This window comes from Pygocentrus nattereri, chromosome 4, assembly GCF_015220715.1.
Source record: "Pygocentrus nattereri isolate fPygNat1 chromosome 4, fPygNat1.pri, whole genome shotgun sequence".
NCBI lineage: Eukaryota > Metazoa > Chordata > Actinopteri > Characiformes > Serrasalmidae > Pygocentrus > Pygocentrus nattereri.
In genome coordinates, this window is record NC_051214.1 from 35,877,884 (window position 1) to 35,896,701 (window position 18,818).

At 37.7% G+C, this 18,818-nt stretch overlaps 1 protein-coding gene across 17 annotated transcripts in view; it reads right to left on the reverse strand.

The window, feature by feature from the left end:
* The window catches only part of otofa (otoferlin a), a 125,675-nt gene that overhangs the window by 3,466 nt on the left and 103,391 nt on the right, over positions 1 to 18,818 (reverse strand). For 7 of the 17 annotated variants that reach the window (XM_037537792.1, XM_037537789.1, XM_037537791.1 and 4 more), the window contains 13 exons: positions 17,869 to 17,944; positions 15,684 to 15,826; positions 15,398 to 15,535; positions 14,666 to 14,803; positions 13,692 to 13,819; positions 13,097 to 13,267; positions 12,790 to 12,950; positions 12,521 to 12,663; positions 11,147 to 11,235; positions 10,030 to 10,128; positions 6,506 to 6,747; positions 5,437 to 5,615; positions 5,155 to 5,255 (listed from right to left, as the gene is read on the reverse strand). In XM_037537792.1, coding sequence (XP_037393689.1) covers positions 5,155 to 5,255; positions 5,437 to 5,615; positions 6,506 to 6,747; positions 10,030 to 10,128; positions 11,147 to 11,235; positions 12,521 to 12,663; positions 12,790 to 12,950; positions 13,097 to 13,267; positions 13,692 to 13,819; positions 14,666 to 14,803; positions 15,398 to 15,535; positions 15,684 to 15,826; positions 17,869 to 17,944 — 1,808 coding nt within the window. Of the gene's footprint in view, positions 1 to 3,193; positions 3,396 to 5,154; positions 5,256 to 5,436; positions 5,616 to 6,505; positions 6,748 to 10,029; positions 10,129 to 10,314; positions 10,414 to 11,146; positions 11,236 to 12,520; positions 12,664 to 12,789; positions 12,951 to 13,096; positions 13,268 to 13,691; positions 13,820 to 14,665; positions 14,804 to 15,397; positions 15,536 to 15,683; positions 15,827 to 17,868; positions 17,945 to 18,818 lie in introns of those variants that run through there. The other 10 variants (XM_017682784.2, XM_017682795.2, XM_037537795.1 and 7 more) reach the window with 6 other exon arrangements.

The following is an 18,818-nucleotide window of genomic DNA, read 5'->3' on the forward strand; positions in this document are numbered from 1 at the left end:
CAGAGCCCTAGCTAAAACCTAAAGCATCCCTGTCAGTACAACTGAAAACTCTTCCACATTTGCAAGTGGCAAGTTTATGGAACTCACAACTCATCGTCCCTGGACGGTTGTGCCATGCAAGGTTTGTGCTATCAGACTAATGATAAGAAAGATAAGAGGGAAACCAGTAGCTGCAGAACAACTTGTAAGCAGCAGGAGCAACAGTTGGCACTCAAACAATAATAAAAAATGAGATATATGTTGATCTATATATTGCTCACAACCATTTAGACCAGTGGTCACCAACCCTGGTCCTGGAGATCCATCTTCCTGCAGTGTCTAGTCCCAACCACAATCTGCCACACGTGCTCTAGCTAATAAACCTCTTCCCAAGTCCCTGCAGCTTATCAGATACAGGTTGGAGCTAGACTCCGCAGGAAGGCAGATCTCCAGGTGCAGAGCTGGAGAACACTGATTTAGACAAATCAGACCATCTAGTCAGATGAAACAAAAATGGAACTCTTAACAATAAACAGTGCAGTATGAAGGTGGGGGCATCATGATATGGTGCACAAAGTTCTGAGGCATTATACATCTATTATACATCTATACACTAAAAGAAAACATGAATAGACCATGTACATATTAGAAGAGAAGTTAAAGGCGAACTCCACCGATTTTGCAAAACTATTTAATCATTCAATGGTTTAGGTGTAATCAAGATTCTTCAGAGTGATTTGGTGTGAAATGCATCTTTCTGGAAAAATGTACCAAAATTTTTCACCCCTGTAGTACTAGAAACCAGACATCCTTATGTCTACACTACACATATCACCATTTTATGTGGAAGTGACCAGTGAAATTACATGTGTCTTCAAAGTTTTTACAAGTCACGCTGTTAATGGTGCAATAGTGCTAAATTTAAGGGAAAAAAGTTTTCTGTGGGTACTATTTTTTCTTTACAGCATCCTGTATGTACCTTTCTGCCTTGCACACGTTTTGTGTTGTTTGTGCTGGCGCCATTGTCTCACACAGTCAGCAAAACTTAGAGCTTATGTGAGCAACATTATTTCTCAGACGGGCTGTGATAGATCACAGTTGCACCTTGCTGGATTATTGTTCAGACTGGTGGTGAACTGTGCTGGACAAGGATGCAAAAACAAGTGAAGAAAAAAAACAAACAAGTACCAGAAATCTTGAAGTTGTGGCTAATTATTTTGAAGCTACACACAATGAGAGAATGTGATTTTCAAAGAAAACACAGAAGTAATCCTTGAATAAAAGTTTACCTGAAAAAAAAACTTGTTTATATCTAAACCGTTCAAAGATTAAGTAATTTTTCACAATCGTTGGAGTTCCCCCTTAAACTCATGAGCAAAGATAGATGTTTCAACAAGACAAGGACCCCAGACATAAAAATTGAAGGAAAACCGCCAAGAGCAATGGGCAAAACTGAACCATGATGCTGCAGTAAGCTAATGACATCCTCTTTGTCTATGCCTTAAAACTGCAATTGCCAACAACAGCTTCAAAACAAAGCATCATTATTCATTTGTGGTGTCAATGTTTTTCTCTAAAATACACACACACACACACACACACACACACACACACACACACACGGGAAATGAGTATTTGATACACTGCCGATTTTGCAAGTTTTCCCACCTACAAAGAATGGAGAGAACTGTGAAAGACCAAATCTATAAAAAAAAAAAACCCACATTGTATGATTTTTAAATAATTAATTTGCATTTTATTGCACGAAATAAGTATTTGATACAATAGAAAAACAGAACTTAATATTTGGTACAGAAACCTTTGTTTGCAATTGCAGAGGTCAGACGTTTCCTGTAGTTCTTGACCAAGTTTGCACACACTGCAGCAGGGATTTTGGCCCACTCCTCCACACAGATCTTCTCCAGATCTTTCAGGTTTCGTGGGCTGTTGCTGGGCAACATTGAGTTTCAGCTCCCTCCAAAGATATTCTATTGGGTTCAGGTCTGGAGACTGGCTAGGCCACTCCAGGACCTTGAAATGCTTCTTATGGAGCCATTCTGTAGTTGCCCTGGCTGTGTGTTGTGGGTCACTGTCATGCTGGAAGGCCCAGCCATGACCCATCTTCAATGCTCTTACTGAGGGAAGGAGGTTCTTGGCCAAAATCTTGCGATACATGGCCCCATCAATCCTCCCTTCAATACGGTGCAGTCGTCCTGTCCCCTTTGCAGAAAAGCACCCCCAAAGTATGATGTTTCCATCCCTATGCTTCATGGTTGGGATGGTGTTCTTGGTGTTGTACTCATCCTTCTTCTTCCTCCAAACATGGCGAGTGGAGTTGATACCAAAAAGTTCTATTTTGGTCTCATCTGACCACATGACCTTCTCGAATGCCTCCTCTGGATCATCCAGATGGTCATTGACGAACTTCAAACATCTTCAAATCTTGTGTTTCTTCCATTTTCTAATAATTGCACCAACAGTTGTTGCCTTCTAACAGGTCTATGAGAGCCAGAATTCTTGCTGGTTGGTAGGTGATCAAATACTTATTTCATGCAATAAAATGCATATTAATTATTTAAAAATGATATTTTCTGAATTTTTAAAAAGATTTTGTCTCTCACAGTTGAAGTGTACCTACGATAAAAATTATAGTCCTCTCCATTCTTTGTAGGTGGGAAAACTTGTATCAGTGTATCAAATACACACACACACACACACATATATATATATATATATATATATATATATATATATATATATATATATATATATATATATATATATAGTTCTTACAATCACATACTTTTATGTTCATATTTATAAATAGATAGTCAGGTGGGTATATGATCTGGAATTACATTAAAAAACAAAAACAGGAGTGTCTAAAAACATGTTTGAATACATCCTACACAGTAAAACCTAATGAACTTAAAAATCATATAAATATCAGATAAATGTTAAGATGATATGCAAGTACACAGAGATAGAGAGGGTGACAAAGGATGCCCAAATGGTTCCAGGTAAGATTGAGATATTGAGATACTCAGAGCAACACTCAATGAACTGCACTCCCCATTTCCTACCATATTTAAACACAATGTAGCTGGACTAAAAGCAACATATAGGCTTTCCAGCAGTGGTTAAATGTTGCTCTGGTCACAAAGAGTGAAAGAAAGAGTGATAGAAGACAGAGGGGGGAATGAGAGAGGGCTACCGGTGGTCTTCCCCTCTCTCCTCATGCCCCCAGCAGCTTCTTGACCAGGTATCCAGGGATGGAGTACAGAAAGAGACCAAGGAGCAGGAGGAGCAACAGCAGCGCCAGGGTCTTCAGGATCAGCCAGCGGTAGTTGTGCCAAATGAAGTATCGAATGGACTTCAGGGGGTTCATGAACCACATGAGACTGGTGTCCGGACGACTTTATTTTCCAGAATGGGAATGTATTTAGGAACGGAGGAGATGAGCAGGTAAGAGAAGGCGGAGGGAGGGTACGGGCACACGGAGGAAGGAAGGTAATGACAAAGGAGAGTGGGAGTGTTAGAAAGAGGAAAAGTTAACAGGATACTGGGGGGCACCTATGCTTTGTCATCATCTGGTCTGTGCAGGTAACTTGAGAATAGCCATTATAAATGTATAATTTAGACAATTAGACAATTTTCCTTATTTCAAGTGCACTTGATCAGCCAAGACACGATTAATGTCCAAAATCTGCTTCTTTAGCTTTGCACTGGAGCTATGAGGCTAATTACCAAAAAGTAATTTGTAAGCTAATTAGCAAATGTATGAAAAGTTTGCACAATGCTAACCACCTTTCTTTACTTGTTAGCTACATTAGTCTTGTAGCTCATATGCAAAACTAAAACAGCAAAATGTAGGCACCAAAACACTGAACATGCCTGATCAACTACATTTGAGGTAAGAGGAATGGGAAAACCTGCGCGAACTATTTCTTTAATTAAAAGTGAATTTTTCAACACTTCTGCATAATTAAATGGTAAAAATGTGAACAAAGTCATTCAGGGGGGTTTGATGTGAAATACTCTGTACTAGAGAAACTGAGTCAGGATTGTTCACTGTGTTGGTCATAGAAACTGACATCTGAAGAGTTTAATGTTCTTAAATGTGTAAAGTTAACACATCCTCTAAAGAGAAAAAATGTCTTCACATTTTAACAGACAATTGCTGTTTATTTAACATATTGGACAAATAATAAAGCATACAGTGTTATGTTTGCTTCCTGTAAATGGTGAGCTTGTTTTTTTGTTACTTTCACTTAGATAATCAACAAAAGATAATTTAGCGTGTCAAATTTTTTGCAAATCCGTTTATAAAAGACAATGTTTTACAGTAGTTTCAAGATAAGATTTGACACATGCAGGGCACTGTAAAAAACAGTATTCAGATAGTGTCCAAAGAAAGCTTTGTATTTTTTTAATTAACATTACATATAAAGCCTTTTGTATGTCATATTGGATAATAAATAAAATGGCTATACTGGCTATATTTGTGGTGTAGACATAATGACCCTTTGTTCCTATCACCACTACTGTCAGGAAATTAGAGTCCATGCACTGTTAGAAATAAAGGTTTTGTGCAGGTACATTTTTCATTCATCAAGGTACAAACAATGTAAATGTTCCCTCAATGGTACAACAGTGGTTTCAAGGTCCAAGTGTGTAACTTTTTCCCAGGTAAAAAGTATGTATTTATCCTTTTAACTATTTATAACCTAATAACCCTTAATGTTTTCAAACAGAAGAATAAAATAAAAAAACTCTGGAGATGAGTCAGGGTGTATGGAGTCAATACAACAATTTTCAATGCATTATGGTACAATTATGTTCCCTGACCAAAGGTACTGAGATGTACACTTGGGGGTACCACCCCAGTGACAAGAGAGGTACTGTCCCAGTAACAGTTTACTACATATTTTCTGAGAGTGTATGTTTCTCATTTCACATCAAACCACTCTGATTGACTGTTTATACATATCTGTGGAAGTCCTGATATCTACACAAAGCATCATAAAGTCTCATAATCATATTAATGGAATATTGTCATGGTAAGAATGGGGAATGTGAGCACACATCTGTGTGTTTGTTCTTTAAATGCTGTTTCTAATATTTGTTATAAGTGTGTTTAGGTGTATATATATTTTATATATATCATTTTCTTACTTTGGTTTCTCCAGTGGGTCTGGCTCCTTCCTTCCAAGGCCGACTGGATTTTTCTCTGCCTCCTCTGCTGTCAATAGATGGAGCTCTGCCTCCACTTTGCCCTGCGAGGACAATTATCACTGATGAAAGGAACAATAACTGGGGAAGGCAATATGTCATTGTACAAGCAGCCAATAAATTAGCAACATCCTGAAATGAAGGTTGCCAGAGTTTTCATATGCAAAGAAAGTATTTTTGAAAGCAGTATCTTTTTACACATTATGACAGGCAGTCATGTCTCACCGTAAGCTCTAGCTCATCATTCTCATCTCGCGCTACAAAAGGCCACCAGCCCTTCACCCTTTTCTGTTTGAAGATTGAGATGGTTGGCAGCTCCTGTTCATTAAGCACCATGTCAATGGAGCACTGCTTCGCTGTTTTTGCTCCTCGAGGGAAACGATTCAAATCCAGCTCAATTGCACCTGAGGGGAACCATTGATGCTTAAAAGCTGGAAACAAGGCTGACCTTTAGCACAGTTCTGTAGCTGAAAGCCATACAAATCTAGAAGCAGCACCAAATTTTAACAGTACTTTCAAATTCCTATAATAACAGCACATTTCAGACTACACAGTGCATCACAGTGTTGTAAGACGACACTCACTGGGTGCACCATTATTACACTACCTATTTCCCCAGTTAAGTCCACATATCTGTAGAACTTTAGTTCCTTCATGAGAAATCATGAGAAAGCTCATAGGAATAAACATTGAAAAAAAAATATTGCACAGAATGCACTTTATTCAAATTTGTACAATTATTTCCATGTGAAATCATTTGAATACTTCTTCTTCTTCTTTCGGCTGCTCCCTTTAGGGGTCACCACAGCGGATCATCTGCCTCCATCTTGCCCTATCCACTGCCTCCTCTACTTTTACACCAACCATGTCCACCTTCACTACATCCATAAACCTTCTCTGAGGTCTACCTCTTCTCCTTCTACCTGGCAGCTCCATCATTTGAATACAATATATGAAATTTGCTTGCATTTGGCAATAAAAAGTACTGATGTGTTAACATATTTTACTCACATGGAAATGATTTTCAAATGTCAATAAACTTGATTCAGCGCAATGTTTTTTTTCACTGTATATTTTCATGAGCTTTCTCATGACTGAAGGACCTAAAGTTCTAAAGGTATGTGGGCTTAACTGGGTAAACTGTTAGGGTAAAAGTGGTGCACCCAGTGAGTGATGAACTGTGCAGTCTAAAAGTTGTTGCAGTTGTATGAATTTAAAAGTCCAGTTAGGATTTGGTACCACTGCCAGATTTGTACACAATGATGTACACATTTAAATGAAGGCCTCATCATACCCAAGAAGTCATCAGCAGAGAAGTGGTCAGCATCCCACACTTGCAAGGTGAGGCGGGCAGGGATCTTGTACTCAGTCTCATCCCAAGAGAATAAAGACTCCTTCTTGGAGATCACAATTTTCTCCTCTGCCATTAGATAGTCGAAGGGGAACACAAAGCGCCAGTTGAAGTTTCCCTCTCCAGTCAAAGAGTGGTAATGCACATCTGTGTCCTGCTTATCTTCCTGTTGTCCTTTCAGCCAGCTGGGCAGGGAGGCCATTGTCAGTAAAGACCAGTAAACACCATATTGCTTTGAGATAGTTATTCTGGGATGTTTCAAGTCAATTTACAAGCATGAAGCACTCGTGAAACTCTTGCTCTTCCATCATTTGGATATTAAGAACCAATTTAAGATCTTTTTTGGGCCAAACTCGAGTAGCAGGCCAGTCTACTTACTTCAAATTCTTCATTTACTTTCTGTTCAGTGACAAATTTAGTATTACATATTCAAATTGGTCTTGAGATTCATGCTTGCACATAATGTAAATAATGTAATTAAACACATGCTCATCCTCCAACTGGACAAGTGAATATAGTGAATGAATAAAGAGAGCTGCTAAATGTGGTACTTATTAGACAGGAACAAAATAGAAACATTCTAAAATATTAAAAAGATAAAATAAATCAATGTATCAGTTGCGCAACTATCAGCATACATACCAAGAGTTAACCAACTGTAAAAAGACATGATAATAAATCAATTCCTATGTTTTTAATATATGAAATGTACGCTGGCTATTATATTTAATATCAATGTAAAATTGGAGCTTTTCTGGAACTAAAAACATATCATAAAAAATATCTATATGTAGAAACCAGAATTATTGCTTATTTATTACAGTTATGGTAGTACAGTTATAAAACTACGAGAGATTGCAATTGACCAACTGTCAATACAGTCATTAGCAATGCCTACATTGGAAAAAATGAACAGATGTGACTAATCAAAGCAGTATCCTGTGGTCCTTCTTACTGGATGTCTGTAGAATCCCACCCTCAGCTATAGATGCAGCCAATTCAATGATCAACAAAGATCATGATTCACCAAATTAGCATAGCACATTTAAATTACATGGCTTATCATTCTTTCATGACTTGGATGAGTAATGTACTTGACAGTCTTTCATGGTAGCCACTGAGAGTCTGTTCCTTGAGAGATGCAATAACCTCAAAGAGAACATCTTTATTACGGAACACCTGAAAACACTTAAACTGGCATCTGATCAATTATACTGGATTATCTTAAATCAAGAAGTGTAGGGCTAAGTTGTGCCTCTGAAGATCTAATTAGCTAGCACTAGCCATACAGCGTTCACTTTATTAGAAACACCTACTTGGTTGCTTCACCTTGATAGTCCACCTGATAATCCTGGTCCTGGAGATCTAATGCTCTGGTGAGGTAAGATCCAACACACCTGGCTCTAATATTCAGTTGCTCCAGAGAGTCTTTATCACCTGGATCAGGTGTGTTAGATTAGGGGTGGAGCTATACAGGGTGGTAGATCTTTAGGACCAGGACTGGACACCCTTGATCTAGAGAAACTGATCATAGAGGAGGATTGCATGTAGAGAATGGTCCACCACCCATACAATGTTTGGTGTGTTAATATAAAAAGTAGGCATTTCTAACAAAGTAGATGGTGAGTATTAGTGCCTCTCAGGGCAGAGGAAAGTCAAGTAGATCCATGTACTTGACTTAGGCATGATGAACTAGCCAATAAAAATACTCCGAGCATCAACTTAGCTCCACAGCAACCCTGATACTGATAAGCAAGCAGCAATGCATCAAACAGAGAAGCAGGCCGTACACTGCCTGTCAAAAGTTTGAGAACACCTAGTATTTCAACGTGTTTAATGCATGAGAATTTTAATTTTTTTTGTCAGGGTGCAATAACTTTACATATGAGTTAAGTTAAATATTAGTAATTAAATTTATTTAGAAGAAAATGAATATTGGTGACAATAACTGAAAAATATTTAACTATACTGAACTGAACTAAACTGAAACATTTAACTATATGTGTATCAAAAAGGCTCCCATAGCAGCTACATCTGCTCCATGCACTTAAAGAGGAACTCCACTGATTTTATAAAAGTCATTCATAGTGGTCTGAGTGGCAGCATAGTGGTGGTGACACAAGTCAGATGTCAAAGTATTTAACACCTTAAATGGCCAAGGCCCACCAGCAGACCCAAAGTTTTATTACACACTTCTATAACCTAAGAATAGCTTAGGCACTTTCCAACAAAGTCACTGAAGTTACTGAATAATAAAATTTTGCATGTAATAAGCCTATGATTTGAAGGGGTTAATGCACCAAAAAAGCACCTACAAAAAGGTAATACACTGTTTTATGAATGTTTTATAAAAACATTTTTCCAAAAATATTTTCATAGCAGAGAGATACATGCAGAGCATTGTGAAGCAAATTGTTTAAAACAGGCTTTAAAAAAAAAAAGTGTCACTTTTTCCATTATAATCATAACTTATAAAACACACCTGTGGTTTTGCTGGTTGTTTTGGATAGCAAAATAAAATGTCTATATTTGTGTTGTAGACATGGTGACCACTGGTTCCCATCACCACCAGTGCACATAAATCAGAGTCCGTAAGTTTCTTTACTATGAACCACTTCAAAATACTTCGTATGACTTAATTTACACCTCAGTTTAATAATGAAGAAATTCAGTCGAATTTCCCTCTGAGTTTATTTGGACAGTCTCCAATACTTGGAAAACATGGAGCGTTTGCATGAAGCAAGTGTGTGTAGCAGTTATAGGCCTTTTTTGGAGAACTTTATTTAGATACTGTCACAAATATGTACGCATGTGATGTCATTTTCCTTAAAGCAAACTTGGTTAGTCTTTAATATTTTATATTTCTTTTTTGTTTTTTGAAAACATACATGCAAGTCTCTCTAAACCTTTGAGTGGTGAGGTTTATGAGAGGGCTTTATATCAGTGCACTTGTGTGGTAACTGCACTGCAGACAATGTCAGGTTCATAGAAAATTGTGCAGTTTACTGTTTGGTAGAGCAAATAAAAAATGTTGACAGACCTGCTAGGAATAAATGCAGCTCATGCAGTTGTTGCCATGCAATCATCTTTCATGCACTATTAGAGGAATATCCCCCAAATCCCAAAGCGTCTTGAGTACTGTTATGTTTTGATGAGAAACCAAGACCATATCATTTAATCAAATATCCACAGGGTAGAATTAATATGCAATTGTCTACTTAATCAGTCAAAGCTTCAGACTAATATTTACTATTCAGTATTCCTTCAATATTGATCAGAATCAGAATGTTTAAGAAGCTGTTTAAATGCTATGGTCCTGGAAGGTTGAGGTATTTAATTTGCAATGACTGAAAGAGGGTATGGGTTGGGGTGGGGGAGGATGGGGGGATACATTTTGTGCTTTTCAGTGCATCCTAGAGGTGAAAGGTGGGCAGAAGAGTCGAGCCATGCGATGGAATCGTCTTTACCCCCTGACATAGATGTCAGACATCTTCTCTCCTGTCATGAAAGCATCGTCTTCTAGAACTACGTCATCAGTGTTCCAAATAATAACACGAAGCTCAAAGCTAGACAGCACAGCAATAACGCAGGGGGGACAGACAACATAAAAAAAAAAAAAAAAAAAAGAAACAAGACCAAACGAAACATACAGACAAAAGAAAAAACAACGGGAAAGGAAACAAACAAACAAAACAAAAATAAATGATTAACAAGACCAACCACACGTCTGTCACACACCTGCCCATACCTACCCCCTGACAAAAATGTCACTGGATTTTTCCCCTGTGAAGTAATCATCGTCTTCCAGAATTACCTCGTCAGTATTCCATATAATCACCCTGAGCTCATATCTGGTGAGGTGGTGGAGGGAGGGGGAAGAAGGGGGGGGGGGGGACATGTGGTCATCTCATGAGCCTCTCTGACTAAACTATAACAGTTTTAAACAAAGTGATGTGAACGAGAGAGAGAGAGAGAGAGAGAGAGAGAGAGAGAAAGAGAGAGAGAGAGCTAGTGAAAGAAAATGAGAGATGAGTATTTCTGGAGTCCTCTTTGGAGAAACATCAGAAAGAAAAGAATATAAATATTTAACATTGAAACAACCTTATGTCAGATGCAATACAGTGCTATATAAATAAAACAGATGACTTCTTAAAGTGATAGCTCAGAATTGTGACAGACGTGCACTGTAAATGTTTGCAACAACTGTTTTAGCCATATAACATACATTAGTCCATTTTTATAGATCACAGCATGCCATAAAATGCCTGAAACAAGTCTAAAACTAAGATCTAACTAGGAGTGTGACAAATTAGGCATGGGGTTTTCAGGAGGCAAAGTATTGTGGGATATGCTACATTAGCACATTACACACTACTTGTAGTTCCAATACACAACTACACAGGTAAACATCAGACTCTAAGTAAGTCTTGGCTGATCACCTACATTTGGTGTAGGGCTAAAATGATTCAAATGAGATTTTTCACTGAGCTATCGCTTTAACTGTGAATTAGTAATTCATAGTGTGACCCCTATATTACTGTAAGACATCAGGGACTCCAGTTGTGTGAAAAGGGTAACACGCACTTCTTTGGTTTACGTGGGGATATGTCTATGGCAGGTCCTGGTGCAGGTCCATCCATCGGGAACATGTCCACCCACATCTCAATTCGACCCTGTAAAGTTTGGACAGGCCAAAGTTGAACAGTATGGAATAAACATAGTCGAAGTCATCACTGGCCAAAAAAACGTATCTCAAAAATGGTAGCCTTACAGGAGAAGGTAAAAATGCTCTTAACTTTTAATGTTAGTTAATGTAAAGAGATTTTATTCCATGCAATTTTGGAGCATTTCTATTGGTCGATTCATCATGAATTTTCCACACAATGTAAAGGGCAGTTGTTGTGTTTATATGATGTAGAAAAATAAAAATCAACACCTTTTTTGGACAGTGACGATTTGATAAATGTATAAATAGTGAGAAACTAATACTGACTTTAATTTGTGTGAGCGATTACACTGTATGGGGGTGTTCAGATGACGCATTCTGAAGTGTGCATTTTTTTATTGTTGTTGCAATGCACAGCACGACTGGAAAGCACTCCTTTAACCTTTGAGTTTTTAAAAATGTTTACTTTTGTGCCGAGAACCCACAAAAAGTGCCATTTGTTGTCCACAGCTGACCAATCAATATAAAGGATATCTTTATGGTATTAAATTCAAGATTTATTTGTATAGTACATTATTACAAGACTTAAAGGGGGTAAGCCATCCTTCTTTGGTCAATACCAGATAACAAGACATTAGCGCAACAAAATCAATGTGAATAAACAATAAAGATTTAACAATAAATATACAATAGTGAGTATGGAATGAAGAAAATAAATGAACCTGTCATTTGACAGAAGTATTTAGATTGACCCAAAAAAAGCCTACAGTTAGAGGCCTATCAGAATAACAAATGAGACATAGATCTATGAAAACCAGTGTTCACTGCTATAAGCAAATCAGATGACATATGACTACTACTATGATTACTCTTTTCACCAACAAGGAGGAAAAGCTAGTTTTTGAACACTTGAATCTGCACAATCCTCACCACAAAGACTTTTGTGTTTATCATATTTGTCAGTTTTGAAATCTTTGTCACTCATTACAGTTATTAAGCATTTTCTTTTTAATTGCTCTTATGTTTACCTACTTATTAATCAAATCATGTCTGACGTCTTTTCACATACAAGATTTGGCACTTTTAAAAAGGTGCCGTCTGTATGCTCCCCAATGAGGCTTAGATTAAGTGTGAGTTTCTAGTAACTAATATATGTAATTTTGGAAAACAAACAGCAGCACATTGATTTTGCCTGTTCTAATTCATATTAGACGTTTGTGTAATATGTTGCAAAAAGTTCACATTTCATTGATTTCCGGTTGTATAAACAGAGTAGAGTGATATTACTGCACCTGCTCTATTCCTGGTTTATCAAGGTTGAGAAGTGGTCTGGTCTCTACATGTTCTGGGACGAGTTTGCAGCCCACTCGAGGAATCTCCTCCCAGTGTTTTAGTACAGTAAGAGCCAAATGCTCTTCTGTTGGCTTCTTTAGACCTGCAGATATACATCACCAGTTAGACATTCATGCTTTCAGGGTTGAGAAACAGTGGAACTTGCAGCTGACACATGTAATTGTAAAAAAATAGGCTAGGACTTCCAGAATTCCATTACATGACTTACCATTTTCATCCTCGATTTCTGTTGGCCCCAGAAAGATGCGGTTTGAAACTTTGACTTTTCCCCCCGGGCTATAATGCGGCCCGTCCAGCTTTCCCTCCTTACATAACTTTGCAAGGAGCTGAGTGGGCTTCTGAGGGTCTCGCCACACGTTATACCCATGGCTGTGTGCATAAGACAAACATCAAACACTACTAAGACACTGTTCACAACTGTTGAAACTGTTGCTTATAGTGCAAGAAATGTGTTGTTTTTGGCTACAGATGCATGGTGTAATTGTAGCAGACAGTTTAGAAGAGGAACTGCTCACAGAGAGTAGTTGGACGCGATGCCGCAGGTGGCTCTGTGTTTGCTGTAGTAACGGTTCTCCAGATCAATCTTGGTCTCTCCAATCAGGTCATCAGTGCCAACTAAATCCCAGTCATATACTGAGACTGTCAGCATAGACTCCATTGGGAATGTGGCCTCTATGTCAAATGATCTATAAAGAGTAAACCATGTTTAATTAGAGAAAACAAAAGAGCTAATAAAGGCAACCAAGAACAAAGAGCAACTTCTTTACAGTAAAAATGTTTTTTCCAAGCCTCACCAACAGCACATCCTCAGTTTGCTGTAAACAGAATCAAGAACTTCCCAGTTCTTTAGGCAAATTATGTTAGCATAGTGTTCAGTAGTCATTGCAGCCATTTTGTTTACATTTACTTGCTTCATCTCTACTATTTGGCATGATTAACAGCTTTTATGCATGGGAAAAAAAGACAAAGCACAAACTCTTCTATAATCAAGATTACCTCATCTTCTACACTTGCTATCACCTCTACTACTGATAACCATACTGATACCACTGATATTGCTTTTCTCTTGTTATCAGACGAGAAAGCGGTGTTAAACACTTTCACACTTACTTCCCAAAGACAGGATTCAGCTGCTTAGATATGTAGTTCTCCTTGTCCTTAATCTCTGACTTTCCCAGCTTAATAACAATGTAGGGGTCAGCTTTCCCATTTATGTCTGCAGGGTGGAGGTCTGTTGCCTGGGAAATAAATAAATAAATGAAAAAAAAAATTCCAGCTCAGCATTTACTATGGTGTGCAGGGCAGTCATGATTGCAATTTGCATATTGATAACACATTTTACATTCTTTCTTACAATAAAAAGTGTGAAAAACGTCAAACTGCCCATTAAGTACAACACATTTTTCAGTGCCAGCAAACAGCAAAACACTTATGTGCAAAAACAATGGACCAAGCCCAAAATATTTTCAATGAGGGTTTGGGCTGGATAAATCCAGACTTAAGCCCTAAAGAGAATATTTGGTCTGACAAACTAACTTTGTAATGTTTTCCAACTGTTTGAAGCCGTCAGTGCGGAATGGAACCATACTGACTCTTTATTTCTGTTAAAGGTTGTCTGCAAGTTTGTCTGCAATATCTAATGAAATCAAAACAAAACAACAAACCTTACTAAGTTATTTTATCTACTTGTTTAATGATTTGGTTTTAAGACCATTAAAAGCTTATTGTTCCGTTTTATTTAACAGAAAATTGCACAGAAGCCTCATAAATACAATATTGTTTTTCAGTATTCAGTGTGTGGACCCTTTGCCTTTGTGACAGCTTCTATTCTTTTTTTTTCAGGAGATTTAATTTCTTTCATTACTTGATTTTCAAAGGAATCTGCAGGGATATTTTCCACATCTCCAAAGTTCAGTCTCAGAACACCGACAGCGATCTGCAAATTTTCTACTTTTTTGTTTATTTCCTTTTCTCAGAAATGGCTTCTTGACAAAACTGAAGTGGAGGCTATAAGTCAGTAAGTAACAATGTTGGTGTTCTAAGTATATAAAAGACTCAGAGATCTAGGATGTGCACTGACTTACCCTGACAACATAAACCCTCACAAGCACATTGATGGGATCATTGTGTGGGATGCTCTGAAACATGCCCATATTGGGATCGAATCCTGCTTCTCTGGTGATCTCATCTGACAGAGGCAGCTTGTACATACACAGTGAGCCCTAGGTTAAAGGTCACAGAAAGAGGTCAGTAATAGAACACAAATGAAGCACTTCACCAGAATGAGAATGTCTACTTAATCCCATGTATATGACTTGAATTTTTTCAAACAGTGCCTGTCAAAAGCCTGGAAATATCTTGTCTTTTGATTTTTTTTAAATCTAACTGATCATATTATCCTCAGCAGCTTACAACCGCCTTTAATATTAAAGGCTTACAATGTTTATTTTGATAAAATCATTATCACACAGAAACATAAGTGCTACTATATGAAGAATGTCAATGCTCACAAAGTTTACACAGCTATATAATATAGACAATATATTAAAAGATTGCTTTTTGAATGAAGCATAAAAGAGCACAGCCAATCAGAACAGAGATTATTTAAATACATTCAGTTTAAAGGCACAGTGACAAAAGCGCTGAATGTTTATGGTACACAGATCCACACAAATGTCTTAAGAGGACTTCAGAGGAAAAAAAGGGAAAGATGAAAGATATGAAGCCTTTAAAGTAACAGTGATAAAGATTCAGTGTGGGGCAATGGCCAAACTTATCATAAGCCAGAGTACTGCTGATATTAGTAAGAGTCATACTTTGAATCGGCCAACAATCCTGTCATCATCCACCATGTTGTGGTCATCGTCATCTACAGCCTTCCCTCTGTATAGGTTGAAGGTGTGAAGCCAGTCCTCAAAATGATCAAACTCACTCTCCAACTCCTTATTGTATACCTGAGAACAAACAGCTCAATTAGAAATGTGGCTATAAAAATATAAACATAATCAGAAGAAATAAAAAGGTAACAAATTAATGCTCTGTGCAAGAAACTATGCCCCTGCTAAGCGGGCGTACTTGCAGAGAATATGAAGAAACACTGACCATAAGCTCATCCACTCTGGGTTTGGGCACTTTTTTCTCTGTTCCATCACTGCCATGGTTCTTCTTCTTATCCTTGGAGCTCTTGGACTTTGTCTTCTCTTTGGGCTTGGTCCCTTTCACATGAGAGTCATCACCTTTGATTTCTGAGGTTAGGGTTGTGGTAGGATGGAGTAGGTGGGAATGGAAGACATGGGTGGGCACAACACTGGAGATGTCAGAGACCATCTAACACAGAGACATTTCTAAGCCATGAGAGTTAAAGGACTGATTCCACTTACTCCAGATGTAGTCAATCAGCCAAGACATGTTTGATGTCCAAATTTGACTTTTTTATGAGGCTAATGTTGCTAACAAACACTAGACAGCAACAGCTGACCAGATCTTTACTGTAAACACAACCCCATACTTCTTTCAAGCAGCTCACAGCAAGTCATACAGGGTCATGAATCACTGACAAATCTGAGCAACCAGGATGCAGTTTTAAACATTTTAGGGATGTATTAGTGGAAAAGATTTAGGTGATTATTGACTGCTCATGTTTGTTAGTAACCTATCTCAAGTTTTAAACTAAAGAAGAAAAGTTTGGACACCGAACATGACTCGGCTGATCAACTACATCTGGCATAAATGGAAAATTGTGTATATTAGATTTACCTCCATTCATTTTATATATAAACCTGCAAACATGTGTGTCAGTGCAAGCACTTTAAAAAAGGTGTGACTGAAGTCTGGAGTTCAACTTTCATGGCAAGAAATAAAGACATGAATATGGGATTACACTTTCATGTGCTGACTACAAAAATGATGGATTGAATACAGAATGGATAACAGCACTTGTGTGGAATATGACACCATGCTCATTGTTTCTTACACCATGATGCACCTTGGCTTGTTAGTATACTGTTTCAAAGTTGAGTGTGTTGTGACCTGGAAGGGCTAAGTGTGTGTTGTTATCTTGGATCATGATCTTGGTTTCTTGAGCCATGTAAGATGGTTAAGATGATAGTTTTCTTATTGCTATCAGCTGCACTCTTACTGCGCAATAACGATAGTACTGTATGGTGAGGGCCAATACATGTAGCTAGGCGCCATGTTTCCATCATGCCATTCATGCTTAGAGGACAGTGCACTCTGTATACACTCCTTGTCAAAAGTTTTTGGCCACCACGACATTTTTTAAAAGTGTAATTTAAATTTTCACAATTTCTTTTTAACTGAGGATAAAAAAACTGCAGTATTTTATTTTCTCCCCTGAAGAATGATTTGATATTTATCATGTGATCTGTGGGCAGGTCCCTCCCTTCCTCATGCTTGCAACTACATCCTTTAGATGTTAGTTTCATGGTAATTGCCAGCATAATATATATATATATATATATTGCTGGATTATAAGCAAGGGTAACGCCATTGGTTTTTCAAATTTCTGCATATTTTAATGGTTGTTTAAAATATGTTATTCAATGTTTTGATGTGAAATGATTCATTATAGAGAAGCTTACCATGATAGGAACTAGGGATCCCAATAATGATGACACAAATATAGCAATTTTATTTACAATCTAAAATGATCAGTGTACCTACACGTGTCTTCTGAGTTGTCATGTATAATATTGTAAAATAAAAATCTGACGTAAAAAGTATTCTTTGGGAAGCTGTTTGCTGTACAACACCCTGCATGTACCTCTCCTAAATGAACATACATTAAAAATACATTTTCAACCAAATCCTTCTCAGAACTATTGTGAAACAATGTCTCATGTATTCATAACCATTTCAGGAATTAACGTTGTGAGGGAGTTTTTAGATGCAGAAAAAACATTTTATGATGTAAATTCTTTTTTCAGACGATGACAAACCTGAACAGTTTGAATGTTGACAAGTGCTGACATGACAACAAGGGTACAAGCAGATATTGTCACATAATACTTTTTCTTTAAAAAAAATAGTCTTCAATTTACTAAGTTATTACAAACTAGCAAATTAAACATGCTCAATTGTATTTAAAAGAGTTTTGATATACTAGATGCCCAAAAATATAGCAAGCAGGGTATGTAACTTAACAGCGGTCCATGATTAATTGCTGAACCAAAAGGGAAGGAGTTGCTAAAAGCCACCTAGGATGGCTGTGGTATCACTGGGTCTGAGTAACGGGACAGGAGCAAAGCAGATGTGTTTCTGTCTTTACCTGCGTTCTCTGCTGCAATCTCCATATCCTCTCGCTCCTCCGCCTCAGCCCAGGCTGCTTCCTGGGCTCGCAGGGTCTACATGCAGGTAAAGAGAGTTAGCACTTTTAATGCTCAGTCAAAAAGCCTGCCTTTTCACTTAATCTTCTGTTTTATAATAGTGTGATGTCACATTAGGTTCATAGAAGAACATGATCTAACTAGGCCAAAAAAATCATAGACTTGTGAGTGGGATGATTGTTTTTATGGGGTGGACGGTAATTGGGGGTGGTGTGGACGGTAATTGGGGGTGGGGTGGGGGGTTACCACATTTTTTTTAATACAGATATTTATAAATGTACACACCACTGAAACCACTACTCTCTGACATAAGAGTGCACTGTGTTCTGTTTGTCTGTTAAACTGACCCATTGGTTCACTGTTGCTATGGAAACCATTCCCACCCCACTGATCTAAAATGCATGGTCTGGCAGTGACTGACTAGCTAGCGTAATCTCTTTTTCTTTGTTATGACCCGTTAGGCCATAAAAGAATGGTCTGGTGCTAAATGTACAATTTGTAGTGTACAGCAAATGGTTTTTGACAATTCCCAAGTAAATTATACAAAAGGATATACAGTAATATAAACAGCCTCAACACTAACAAAGACAAAACATATTCAAATAAACCACCATCGCTGGTCCAGAATGTTTTTATTCAGTGAAAGCTATGCAGCAGTACAGCATTCAGATTCATTAGTGGGTCCTTTTGTATAAAAAATGAAAGATGTTGAGTGTGGCTTGAGTGTGAAATTAGACTGAAAGGTATGCGGCTTGCAAACAGTTGTGTATTTTTGTTGTATACTGTTATTCACACCTCACTCTATCATAGTGCACTCTATCACGAACACACCACATAGACCTTTATCGTATCCTACCTATAATTAATGTGCAATATCTGCTGCTGACAGAAT